Here is a 14,118-nt window from a genome sequence, read left to right as displayed (position 1 = left end):
AATAGAACTTAGTTATGTTCTATTTCTTGACTCTGGGCAGAGCACAGCTGACAAATAAAGCTAAAGGCAGACCCAGGGAGCTTGCAAACAGGGAGTTAGCCGGGGGAGGCCCATTACAATTTTTTTGTTTCTTTGCTTATACGTACAGCTACATTTAATCTAACAAAACGAGGAACAAGTATCCTAAACCAAACAGTTGAAAGAAAGAAAAAGCTAGAAGGGATTATGGAGGGTGGAGACAATTCAGTTGTAGTTACCTGCAGGTTTGTGCTATGTTTGCCTTTGTTCTTGAGTGTAAAATGCTGTATACATGTAACATCTGTAAACTTGTGGCACTGTTAGAAGAGAAAGTCAGAGATCTGAAGCAGTGAGTAGCTATACTCAAGGCTATAAGGGAAGATGAAGCCTACATTGATAGAACTTTTGAGTAGAAGCAGCTGTCAAATGGGGCACTGTTGAGGGAAGAAAACCAAAACATTGCAGTGGAGGAAAATGCTGTAGAGCAGGGGTCCCCAACCCCGGGTCCGTGGGGTTCCTGGAAGGGCGGAGGGGTGTGTCACACTCGTGGAAGGGGTGTCATGCTCACACTTTGCCCCACTGCCCCCTTCTCAGCTGGCTGGCTGGCTGGCTTGCTCTCTCATTCCCCCCATCCGCCTTCCCGTCCCTGCTCCCAAGGCGATCAGAAGGAAGCTGAGTGAGCCAACAGGCGCCGGGCAACCACCTCGGGGAGAAGCAATGGGCTCAGCAGGTGGGTGATGGGGGTGATGACCATCCGTGAGTGAGAGCCTTGGACCCCCCCCCCTCCTCGGGCCGCCCACTCAGGTCACAAGGACTCCCGAACTCTCGCTCCAGCTCCCCAACCCCAGCAAAGCGGGTGGTGGTGGTGCAGGTACTCTTCAATATTTTTATTAATGACTTGAATGAGGGAGTGCAGGGACTGCTTGTCACATTTGCAGATGATACCAAATTGGGCAGAATGGCTAATAGCCTAGAAGACAGAAACAAAATTCAAAATGACCTTGATAGGGTGGAGCACTGGCATGAAAGCAAAATAATGAAATTCAACAGGGATAATTGCAAAGTACTGTACTGCACCTTGGAAAAAGAAACCAATTGCACAGTTACAAGATGGCTCAGCAAAACTACGAGTGAGAAGGATCTTGGAATTGTCATAGATCATAAGCTAAATACAGTGGTGCCCCGCATAGCGACGTTAATCCGTTCCATGATTAACGTCGCTATACGGAAACATCGCTAAACGGAACAAAAAAGCCCATAGAAACACATTAAAACACAATGCGTTCCTATGGGCTTAAAACTCACCGTTGAGCGAAGATCCTCCATAGGGGTGACCATTTTCGGTGCCTCTGAAGCGAGGAATCCATCCAGAAAACAGCGGTAGCCATTTTGAAACTGCCGATCAGCTGGCTTCCCCCCACCCCAGTCCCCGCCGGCAGCGCAGCCGGGGCTTGCTTTTCCTCCCAGCTCCCACCCACCCCCGTCGCCAATGCTGGGAGGAGAGCGCAGCCAGGGCTTGCCTTTCCTTCTGGCTGCCACCCACCCCAGTCCCCGATGCCGGGAGGAGAGCGCGGCTGGGGCTTGCCTTTCCTTCTGGCTGCCACCCACCCCAGTCCCCGATGCCGGGAGGAGAGCGCGGCTGGGGCTTGCTCTCTCTCCTGGCTTCCCCCACCCCCGTCGCCGATGCCAGGAGGAGCGCGCAGCCGGGGCTTGCTTTTCCTTCCGGCTTCCCCCCACCCCCGTCGCCGATGCCGGGAGGAGCGCGCAGCCGGGGCTTGCCTTTCCTTCCGGCTTCCCCCCACCCCCGTCGCCGATGCCGGGAGGAGCGCGCAGCCGGGGCTTGCCTTTCCTTCCGGCTTCCCCCCACCCCCGTCGCCGATGCCGGGAGGAGCGCGCAGCCGGGGCTTGCCTTTCCTTCCGGCTTCCCCCCACCCCCGTCGCCGATGCCGGGAGGAGTGCGCAGCCGGGGCTTGCCTTTCCTTCCGGCTTCCCCCCACCCCCGTCGCCGATGCCGGGAGGAGCGCGCAGCTGGGGCTTGCCTTTCCTTCCGGCTTCCCCCCACCCCCGTCGCCGATGCTGGGAGGAGCGCGCAGCCGGGGCTTGCCTTTCCTTCTGGCTCCCACCCACCCCCGTCGCCGATGCCGGGAGGAGCGCGCAGCCGGGGCTTGCCTTTCCTTCCGGCTTCCCCCCACCCCCGTCGCCGATGCCGGGAGGAGTGCGCAGCCGGGGCTTGCCTTTCCTTCCGGCTTCCCCCCACCCCCGTCGCCGATGCCGGGAGGAGCGCGCAGCTGGGGCTTGCCTTTCCTTCCGGCTTCCCCCCACCCCCGTCGCCGATGCCAGGAGGAGCGCGCAGCCGGGGCTTGCCTTTCCTTCTGGCTCCCACCCACCCCCGTCGCCGATGCCGGGAGGAGCGCGCAGCCGGGGCTTGCCTTTCCTTCCGGCTTCCCCCCACCCCCGTCGCCGATGCCGGGAGGAGTGCGCAGCCGGGGCTTGCCTTTCCTTCCGGCTTCCCCCCACCCCCGTCGCCGATGCTGGGAGGAGCGCGCAGCCGGGGCTTGCTTTTCCTTCCAGCTCCCACCCACCCCCGTCGCCGATGCCGGGAGGAGCGCGCAGCCGGGGCTTGCCTTTCCTTCCGGCTTCCCCCCACCCCCGTCGCCGATGCCGGGAGGAGCGCGCAGCCGGGGCTTGCCTTTCCTTCCGGCTTCCCCCCACCCCCGTCGCCGATGCCGGGAGGAGCGCGCAGCCGGGGCTTGCCTTTCCTTCCGGCTTCCCCCCACCCCCGTCGCCGATGCCGGGAGGAGCGCGCAGCCGGGGCTTGCCTTTCCTTCCGGCTTCCCCCCACCCCCGTCGCCGATGCCGGGAGGAGCGCGCAGCTGGGGCTTGCCTTTCCTTCCGGCTCCCACCCACTCCAGTCCCCGATGCCGGGAGGAGAGCGCGGCCGGGGCTTGCTCTCTCTCCCAGCTTCCCCCCACCCCCGTCACCGATGCCGGGAGGAGAGCGCGGCCGGGGCTTGCTCTCTCTCCTGGCTTCCCCCCACCCCCGTCGCCGATGCCGGGAGGAGCGCGCAGCCGGGGCTTGCTTTTCCTTCCAGCTCCCACCCACCCCCGTTGCCGATGCCGGGAGGAGAGCACAGCCAGGGCTTGCCTTTCCTCCCGGCTTCCCCCCACCCCAGTCGCCACCGCCGATGCCGGAGGAGGGCCGGGAACACCTGCCCCCGCCGGTCAGCTGGGGGAAGGTACTGTATGGGGAAAAATCGGTATGCGGATTCATCGTTAAACGAGGCACCCGTTAAGCGAGGCACCACTGTATGAGCTAACAGTGTGATGTGGCTACAAAAAAGGCAAATGCTATTTTAGGCTGCATTAATAGACATGTAGTTTCTAAATCCCGCGAGGTGCTAGTCCCTCTCTATTCAGCACTGGTTAGGCCTCACATTGAGTATTGTGTCCAGTTCTGGACACCACACTTCAAGAAGGATGCTCAAAAATTGGAACAAGTTCAGAGGAGGGTGTCAAGAATGATCGGGGGCTGGAAGCCAATCCTTTTGAGGAAAGGCCGAAAGCACTGGACATGTTTAGCCTTGAGAAAAGAAGACCGAGGGGTCATATGATAGCACTTTTCAAATATTTGAAAGGCTGTCATACAGAGGAGGGGCAGGATCTGTTCTCGGTGCAGGACACGCAACAATGGGCTCAAGTTAAACGAAGCCAGATTTCAGCTGAATATCAGGAAGAACTTCCAGGACTGTTAGAACAGTATGACAGTGGAACCACTTACCTCAGGAATTGGTGAGTGCTGGAACACTAGAGGGATTCAAGAAAAACTTAGATAATAATCACCTGGCAGATATGCTTTGATTGTATTCCTGCATTGAGCAGGGAGTTGAACTTGATGGCTTTGTAGGCCCCTTCCAATGTCATGATTCTGTGATTGTATGATTCTGTGTAACATGAAGCTGTATATTAATGCAATATTTACATTTTTGGTAAACTAATTCAATCAATCCAAGTTATCCAAGCTGAGATAACATGCACTTTTTCACAGTAAAAATGGTATAAAATGAACACAATTCAAGAAAAGGCCTTGTTGTTCTGCAAATCTATGTAGAAACAATGAACACATTGATGATTAAGCATATACAAGAGTATGTATGCTATATTATGTTATTGTTTTAGTGAAATAAAATAATTTAAGTAGTTCTCCAAATATGAGTGATAAAGTCTAATATAGCTGTTTTACTAATGTGACTGGTTATTATTCTAAATACAAAATCTTTATCAGGTCACGCAACTGGGCTGAAGCAAAGTACCTTTGGATCTAGTTAGTGTTCAGATAAGAATCCATTTTCAAATGTAAAGACTCATTCTTGCTGGTACAGTAGTTACAATTTTTAATGTCTTCACACAATTTTTGGGAACTCAGGATGTGTGTGATGTGGGAGTTTCATGTATGTTAAATAATAAACTTGCCAAATTATAATCCCAAACAATGCTTCTACTTATCACAGTTTAGAGCTTTAAGGTCGAATAAGTTCTCTGAATTGCGGACACAAGCAAAGCATGAGGAAGTGATATTGGCAGGATGTTTTCTGTTTGGCATGTTCAAGTCAATATGGCTAGTCTATTCTAAATTTCCTGTGACAATTCCAAACAATCTTTGAAGGTAGCTCCAAATACAGTGCGTTGTCGTATTTCAGCTTGTGCATCAGTATAGCACGGATATCAGAACCAAGGCTGTTCTGTCTGCATGTGGCTACTGGTGGCTTGACAACTGTGTAAGTTTGGGAAAGCATTTGAGGAAGCTGTTACTATCATCTGTCCCAAACTTAGAACCACAATTAATGCAGAACCAAAGGATGTGTCTAGAGTGCCATCTAGTCTGAAGTAGTTCGAGTTGTTGCACCTTGAGATGATGAATAAGATTATTTAAGATTTGCTCGCTTGATCCTTTTACCCATCTTATCCACAGTGATTGGTTGTTCAAATTATGTAAGTGCTACACATTATGGTGATGTGTGGAGTGTTGTGTTGGAGAATTGCTGCTAGAAGTGCTGCCCGTTCATTTCCTGAAAGAGTATGTTGAGTCTGTTGGCTAATAATGTACATACAGTGGTGCCTCGCTTAGCGATGTTAATTGGTTAAAAAAACCATCGCTATGGGAAAACATCGCTAAGCGAAACACCATTTCCCATAGGAATGCATTGAAAACCGGATAATCCGTTCCAATGGGAATGGATTACCGTCCTTAAGCGAAAATCGCCATAGGAAACATCGCTAAGCGAAACGTGGTTCCCCCATTGGAATACATTGAATAGGTTTCAATGCATTTCAATGGTTTTGACAGGTCTGTTTTCGCTATTTTTAAAGTGTCTTAAAATGTTGAAAAACTGTTAAAAATGCTTGGAATCGTTAGTGCACCTTGTAAAACCTTTGCAAACTTAATTTGGCTTTGTTCTGAGTCTTCGTTAATTTTTGGTGAATTTTTCCCCCATTGGAATGCATTGACAGCTGTCAAACCTACAGTTCAATGCATTTCAATGGGGGAAAAATTCACCAAAAATTAAAGAAGACTCAGAACAAAGCCAAATTAAGTTTGCAAAGGTTTTACAAGGTGCACTAACGATTCTAAGCATTTTAAACAGTTTTTGAACATTTTAAGACACTTTAAAAATAGCGAAAACGGACAATGCTAAGCGAAACAGGGGGACCCAAACTGTCACCTCTATGCGAGGCATGGTCCTGAACATCGCTATGTGAAATTTCCCCATTGGAAAGATCGCTAAATGGAGCGCAAGATCGCTCCTAAAACCTCATCGCTAAGCGAATACATCGTTAAACGAGGCAATCGCTAAGCGAGGCACCACTGTAATTACATTGTACATAGTCTTTAAATACACTGCTGTTTCTGAGTCACTTTACTGTCAGCCTGGAAGACTGACTTCTCTCGGAGCCATCTCTCACATCCCAAATCTTGACAGTAATATAGGTTCATAACTTTTATCAGGAGAAAAATGGGGGACTGTTACCCTGCTGACTCTTATTCTCTCAGTGGCTTTTGACACCATTGCCCATGGTATCTTTATGGAACAGTTCTGTAAATGTGAGGTCAAATACACATGCTTGATTATTCAGATCCAGCTTTTTGTCTTTGCAGAAAGCCATAAGATTCTTGCCCCAGGAGTCTTCCACGATTCCTTTCTTGTACTCTGTGAAATAGCTCTTTCTTTTGGCACTCATCTTGTGTGGAGGTCAAAATATTCTTCCTTTTAAATCTATAATTTAATCAAGTGTTAATTGAAGACTATGAGACAGGAGTGGCAACAAAAACAATGATACTATAGTTAAGAATGATGATCCACACAAAAGCAATGAAAAATTGTAGGCCCCAACATTCAGAAAATGTTTCTTTATTTCACATGAGTGCATTAAGTACAGTGGTGCCGCGCTTGACGAGGATAATCCGTTCAAGCAAAAAAAAAAAAGCCCATTGAAATGCATTGAAAACTGGTTCAGTGAATTCCAACGGGCTAAATACCTCAGCGTCCAGTGAAGATCCTCCATAGGGTGGCCATTTTTTGCTCCCTGTGCAGCGAAAAATCCGTCCTAAAGAACAGTGGGGAGCCATTTTACACAGCGGGTGGTCATTTTGAAACCCAACGATCAGCTGTTTTGATCGTCATAATACGAAGAATTGGTTCCCGAAGCAGGGAACCAATAATCATGAAACAAAAAAACCCCATTAAAACATTGTTTTACGATCACAATAGCGATCGCAAAAATATCATCGTGAAGCGGATTCATCGTTTAACAAGGTAATCGTTAAACGAGGCGCCACTGTATGTTACAACACATGACATGGAAGGGCAGTTGGTCAAGGGGACATGAACAAAAAGATGATGATAACAATGGAGGAGGAGGAGGCAAGCCAGCGGCAAGAAGCAACCTGGGAAGGAAAAGAGCAGGAAGGCGGTGGTGGTTGTGGTGCGTGGGGGAGGGAGGTGAGGAAGAGAGATGGAAAGGGCACCCACTGTGAGTGGGTCAGCCAGCGGGCACCGCGCAAGCTGCTGGCACATCTACGGTTGACGGTCCAGAAGTGGAAACTAACAGTCTGTCTGGCCATCGCAGAAGAGAGGAGGGCTAAAACACTTACAGTAGAAAAAGAGGAGGTGGAAAATAAAGGCAGGGTGGGGGCCTGGCTGGCTGGTGGGGGCCAGAGCTCCGAAATCACCTCCTGCCCTCCAACCTTGTTAGCCTTGCCTGGGCGCATGCTCGAGAGGGGAAGCACACACGCTGTAGAAGCGCAAACCCCAGGAGCTGTTGGGAACTTAGGCCTCGTGGCGACTTGATGCCAAGGAGCAAGTTCCTGGCGGTGCGTGGCTCCTTCTTCCCTGGCCGCCCAGCCCCTCTGCAAGCGAGGGAAGGGGGAGAGGAGGGGAAGATGTTTTAAGTCTCTCTTGAGTGCTTGGAAGATCCTGCTGAGTCCCTGGTAGAGGGTGGGGTTTGACTTAATGAGGGCTTATTTTTGGGGTAGGGCTTATATTACAGTCATCCTGAAAAATCATACTAGGGCTTATTTTCAGGTTGTGAAGAGGCCCGCTACCTCCCTCAGGCGGCCCCTCATTTTTGGTGGGAAATAACAAATGCTTAGTCTTTATAACTTTCAAACTGTCAACTTTATTCTCCCCAATGTCCACTAGCATTTCACTTGAAGGTAACAACGGTTCCAACTTTGGCAACAGGCCATCATTAACATCAACAAAACTCTTACTATAGTCCCATGGGCTTACTGGTGTAGCACTCCATGACATTTCTTGCCCTCCAACCGTGGGGGTGGGGCACTCCTGATCGCACAAATCGTCCCACAACATGAGTGCCTCACCCACCCCCTCTCGTCTGGACCCTCAGGAAATGGAGTAGTAGTTTTTTCCCACTTGCACCGCAATTCAGCCTCTCTTGGCACCACAATCACTGTCCATTCATGTGTCACGACTCGCCTTGGCTTCTCCGTCTCGTGTTCGGGTCTGGGAGGAGTCCACCTACTTTCAGGTTGGGAAAGTCCTTTAAGAGTCCTTGGTTGTGAACTTTTTCAAAAGCTTTCCGTCTTTCCTCCCTTCTTTTCCATTCATATTCCTCCACCACAGTGCTGAACCACACCATCCCCTCTTCGCTTTTATCCTCCTCCCACCCTGACACCTCTTGCTCCACCCACTCCCCTTCCACTAGACAGACCTCCGTTTTTCCCACTTTTTCTTCAACTGTCAAATCTACCGCCTTTTCTTCTACTGCCCCTGTCATCTCCTGATGTTCCCCTTCTTTTCTCTTTTCCTCTGTCTTGTCAACTAAGGATGGCACACTCTTTGCCTCTGCTCCTTCACACAGGTTAGGTCTTATTTTTGGGGAAACATGGTATATGCAATAGCTGTTGGCAGGTATTAAAGATAAATGAAATGACAGAGGAGCTGCCCTCTGCTGAACCAGGTCATGGATCAGTCTTGCTCAGTCTGTCTGCCCAGGGACTGGCAGCAGCCCTTAGCCCTACTAAGAGGGTAGGCATTAAACCTCACAAAGCACATGTGCTTTCACTGGACAAGGGCTCTTCCTCAGAGATGTGTAATTTTTCCTCTTAATAGAGTTCAGAGGACAAGGGATACCTTTCAAACTAAACTATAGCTAATCCTCCATGTTTTTAGCAAAAGAAAGACTTTTTTCAGAAAAGGAGAAGAAACAATTATAGTGGGTGGGTACTTTTAAAGTGGACAATAAGGAACTTTGTAATATAAGAATTTTCCCTTTCCAGAGATGCTGAGTGAAGATAACGCTGTTCATCTGAAAAAGGAGTTTTCTTCTTCTCTACCATGCTCAAAGTCAGTTGTGCATGAAGATGAAAAGGCCAAGTGGGTTCTTAAAAGGTACCTGCAAGTAAGTGTCTCTGTCATAACATTAGGTATATGTGCTTGTTCAAATATAAAAGATAACAGTGCTTATTATATGATGATTTTGTAGCCTCTTCTTCGCTGAGGATGGCATTTTTTACATATACAGTAACATTGTCCACAAATTCCATGTTATGAAGCACTCCACCATTCCGTTTTCTAATGCTGGCACAGGAAAAATATATTTTTGCATTGGGTTCATCTCCACTTGTCCTGTGTGTTAGGTCTATCTTGAAGATACTTTCCAAATCCAATTTCTTACAGTTATTTTGTACTTCAAGGATGTGGTGAAAAAGGATGCAAAGTCTCAGTACAGTGGAGTCTTGACTTGAGAACTTAATCCGTATTGGAAGGCGGTTCTCAAGTCAAAAAGTTCTCAGGTCAAATCTGCATTTCCCATAGGAATGCATTGAAAACCATTTGATCCGTATCTGCTCTTTTCCGTCCATAGAAACTATTGGGAAGCTGCTATTCCGCCTTCGACCACTAGAGGGAGATATTTTGTTTATTTATTTTTTTTAGGTCAAGAAAGGTTCAGGGAAGGCAGGGAAAATACAGTCCAGGCAGTACAGTACCAGGCAGTCTGAAGACTGTCTCCCAATCCACTCTCTAAACGCTGGGAGGAGTGAGGAAGCAGACAGGCACCCTTTTCACTGGCCAACAGTTAACTGAAAGTTCAAATTTTGCACTTTCCCTGCCTCCCACGTGGTTTTTTTTCAGTTCTTAACTCAAATCTAAGTATGTAAGTCAAGTCAATATTTTCCTGTGAGAGTGGTTCTTAAGTCAAAATGTTCTTAACTCAAGCCGTTCTTAAGTCAAGACCCCACTGTACAACTATGATTGCAGGAACTAGCAAGAACTATTTGAAAACAGAAATAGGATAGTTATTTTAAAACTTTGCACTGTATGCAGAAATGTTATGCTTCTGAGATTCATCAGTAGCATATTGAAGGTCATAAAGACTTCTGTTCTCTTAGAGGTCTCCTGTGTGATTCAACATCTGAAGGCATCTATAAAATTTATGCAATCTCAGATGTATGTGTGCATGTTTGTAAGTTGCTAGATGCAATTCATGGACACAGTGACCTTAGCATATTTAGACAAATAGTAGATAATATAACTAAATACATTTTATATCAAAATAATTTTTCTTTGCGGGCAAGTACAAATCATGAGCTGGTATATCCTGTAGTAGCTCAAAGGATGAAATCAGGCCTAATATCTGCCCTGATCAGATTTTCTCCCGCAGAGCCAAAAAATACAGTAAGAGGCAAAGAGTGGGGAATAAAAAAAAAAAGTACATGTCCTGGTCTTTAAAAATCTATGAAAACAGGTCAGAACATTTAGCAGAGCCTGGACAAAAATTATCCAGATTGTAGTTCCAAAAAATGTATGTGAACAGACAGAAAATAAACCCTCACTCAACTTGAGGTATAGGTGCTAGTAAATAAATATTTACAGAATTGAGAACAAAATCTCAATAAGATTTATGGAACACATTTTACTTTAAGCTAACAGATACACATTAGATTTATCTTTTGATATCTAACACATGGCATCTTTTTAATTTTAGACATGTTGTCCTAGTTGTGATTGGCCTTTGCTTCATTTACATGGTCAAGATAAGCTTCAGTTCTGAGGAATGTGACATGGCAAGAATTCATTATGTAAATCCAGAACATGCAAAGGTTGGTTATAGACATAATTTTAATAAATTTCATTCGAATATAATGGACAATTTGTGAGAAGAGGTTTAAGAATGAGTTGTATTCTCATCTGTTTCATATCAAGAATTAATTACCAGTCATTTTCAATTTTTTTTAAAGATGAAGAAATTGGCTTTGACCGTCATTAGGCAGGTCTTTGAGCAAAATGAAAAATGAAAAACTGAATGGTAGGTTTATGAAAGCAAACTTAGTTATAAAAAGTCAGGTGTATTGTGACTTGGAAAAAAAATCTGTAATCTTACTTGTAATCATATTTGCTCCAAGTGGTTGTGCTGCTGATGCTGGAACTACTATATGTTTTCTTGGATATGTATCTTATAATTACAGAATTCCTATACATCATTGATGAAATGGCCTGTAATAAAACCAATAGATAAACCCACCTAGCTGCAATTGCAGTGCTAGAACATTATGTCATGTTCCTACATGTGCCTTGATTGTTTCACCAAACACAGGGCACAAGCTACATGTCTTTCAGCTGCCACCAGTTGATTACATCAACATTATGTATTGTAGATGATCACCATTGTAGGTGATCACGGAACAAAGAAAAGCTAATGATGCAGGTGATCATAGACAATGAGGAAAGCAATTAACCTTAGAGAAAGTACAAAGAAGTCAACCACAGATGTCTGAGCCAGCGGAGCCTAAAAGCCACACCTTGAGAACTCTTGTATTAACTTAGCAAGGGTTACATCTTACGTTGTGAGGATTCAGATAGGATACTGGTTACCTAATCACCACTAGGATTGGCCGGAGAAAGTCTTTGAATTTATGATCTAACGCTAAGGGAAAAGGCACAGTGAGAGGTCACCCGGCCCGTCAGGAGCTGCTGCTCTCTGCCAGGAGAGTTTGCTCTTCACTGTAACACATAACAACTAACGGCCTTGGGCAGAAGCTTCCCACAATGTATTATTAATAATAGAGATCCAGGCCATGTGTCATTTTAAATAGAACCAAATAGAAGTTGTTTATTAATACAGGTGATGAAGGTACAGTCAATGTCTTTAACTCTTAACCAAACATCCCACTTCATCCACCCTCACCCGCCAACCCTCTCCCTATTCCAAACTCCCAATTCCAAAACCTCCCTTCTCAACTTTCAATTCTGTCTCCCTCCCCCTCCTGCAGAGACTCTTATATCTGGTGACTCTGTGTCTCCAGCACTCTCATTGATACATGCAAATAGGTTATTATTATTCATGACCTGGGTGGATGCTACACATGCTAATATGTGTAACTTGACTTCTGTATCTTGATGTTTTAGAGAGCGCAGAAGTATGCTGAACAGATTCTGCAAGCCCCATGTCGACCATCTTTTACGAAGAAAGAGATGAGCAGGTTATTTTTAGACAAGTACAATATGAATGCATCTCCTTTTATAAGAAAAGACGTAAATACACAACAGGATGTTTTCAAATATGAGCCACCCTTTGGATTTAACAAGTTTTCAGAAAAACTTCAGGAACTGTTGGAACGTCTACCTGAGTATGATCTACCGGAAGACTTGCAGTCAAAACCGTGCAGGCGTTGCATTGTTATTGGGAGTGGCGGGGTGCTTCGTGGGCTGGAGTTGGGCTATGCCCTGAATCAATTTGATATTGTTATAAGGTATGTAATTCTCCCCTCAAAATCTAGATTATGCATAATGCTTTGAAGTAATCCAGTATATTTGTTAAAAAGTCCTGGTCTGTGTTGTTCCTATTTTCTGGTGACAGCAGGCGAGCACTTCATGGATGTCAGCAACGGAACTAGAAGGGTCAGTTTCCTCCATCCCTGGAATTCTATATGTGTTTATTTGTTGTAACATACACAATCAGTTGCACATCCAGTTATTCAGCGGAAGGTTTAAAATGTTCAGAGTCTGGTTGTGAGATTAATTGCACTGCAGACAGCAGAGCCTTTCTGGCCAGCAGGCTGCTCAGTTCAATGCTGCTTGGAGTGATTTGCTGCTTCTGCAAAGTTTTGCAAAATTTGGTGCCCTACACTGGTAATGTTATAAAAGGCTTGTCCTTTTTAGACTCAAAAGATGTTTCAAAGACTAAAACTGGACAACAGAGGGAGGGAAAAATTATATTCAAATAACAAATTGAACCCGCAGACACTTCTTAAGGGCATGATTTGCTGTTTTTTTTTGGGGGGGGGGCGCAAGATCATGTTTAGGTGCATCCAGGCAAGTAGCTGTCTAAGATCTGGGGAAGGGCAAAAGTGGCTCCCAGACCCTTGAAGATTCCTTGTTCCTGTTCTGCAGTGTTTCCAAGACAAAGAAAGTCCTTGTAGCGTATGGGGATCATTTTCCTAATTGCTCTTTTGTAGATGTCAGAGTTATGATATAAAGGTAATCATAATGGGAAATACAAAATGCATTTTTAAACTATGTTCTTCCATCCAGATAAACATTTATTAGTATGCAAAATGTCCACTGTCTTCTGAGTAAATGGTGCTAAATTCCAAACTTTGAAGATTCCCCTCCTACTGTTTATAGCCTTCTAAATGTCATTAAATGTGATGCTAAGGTTCAAAGTATCTACCCACTTATGCAAGAAAAATACACTAGGATGTTGTGGTGGTGCATGATGTTAATGCAAATTATTCACACCTACTGTACATTTGTGCAGTACTGCAACCATCTAGGAAATGTCTTGCACACACCCTGGTTCTCATGTCAGTGTAGGTGGGCTGGTTTTTAAGTCAGAACCATTAGAAATTTGATATTTTGTATATGGCATACATTTTTGTTTTCAAGGTCAATCTAAAATTGAAGGCTTGGTAAAACACCAGGCCCTGATGGATTGGGTCTAGAATATTATAAACATTTTAGTTCCATTTTGACACCTAAGCTAAAATGTTTTATAATAAAATATTGGAAGGAGAGACAATGCCACCTTCCTGGAAACACTTATTAATGATTCTTATCCCAAAACTCAATAAGGATCTAACAGATCCAGGATCTTATAGGCCTATGTCTCTAACAAATCAAGATGCCAAGATTTTTACTGCTATACTAGCAAATAGACTAAACAGATTTATAGCAAATTATATTAAAGAAGGATCAATGTGGCTTTATAAACGTAAGACAAATGAATAATTTAACTAGGCAAATTTTGAATATTATATATGAGGTAGAAAAGGAAAAAACGAAGGCAACTGTTTTGTCACTAGACATATTTAAGGCCTTTGATTGTGTGGAGTGGCCAACATTAAAGCTCTCTATAAAGTGTTGGGGATTTGGTAGACGATTTATAGGGGTTATAGATCAATTATATTCAGATAATACTTCAGAAGTAATAGTTGATGGTTTAACAGAGCGGATTTTTTTAGGCCTAGGTACAACACAAGGCTGCCCACTTTCACCAATATTGTTTTGTATGGTTATAGAACTGTTAGCTAATGCGATAAGAAATGATGAATTAATTAAAAGATTAGGAAAATGAAAAAATT

General features: G+C 45.4%; 1 protein-coding gene across 6 annotated transcripts in view; it reads left to right on the top strand.

The window, feature by feature from the left end:
* Nucleotides 1-14,118, top strand: part of ST3GAL5 (ST3 beta-galactoside alpha-2,3-sialyltransferase 5) — a 33,701-nt gene that overhangs the window by 9,103 nt on the left and 10,480 nt on the right. For 3 of the 6 annotated variants that reach the window (XM_020797069.3, XM_072994797.2, XM_020797070.3), the window contains exons 2-4: nucleotides 8,815-8,926; nucleotides 10,524-10,638; nucleotides 11,945-12,288. In XM_020797069.3, coding sequence (XP_020652728.3) covers nucleotides 8,815-8,926; nucleotides 10,524-10,638; nucleotides 11,945-12,288 — 571 coding nt within the window. Of the gene's footprint in view, nucleotides 1-8,814; nucleotides 8,937-10,523; nucleotides 10,639-11,944; nucleotides 12,289-14,118 lie in introns of all 6 variants that reach the window. The other 3 variants (XM_020797071.3, XM_072994799.2, XM_072994798.2) reach the window with 1 other exon arrangement.

This window comes from Pogona vitticeps, chromosome 3, assembly GCF_051106095.1.
Source record: "Pogona vitticeps strain Pit_001003342236 chromosome 3, PviZW2.1, whole genome shotgun sequence".
NCBI lineage: Eukaryota > Metazoa > Chordata > Lepidosauria > Squamata > Agamidae > Pogona > Pogona vitticeps.
The sequence above is the reverse complement of the archived record's forward strand: the minus strand, read 5'-3'. Positions and strand labels throughout refer to the sequence as shown.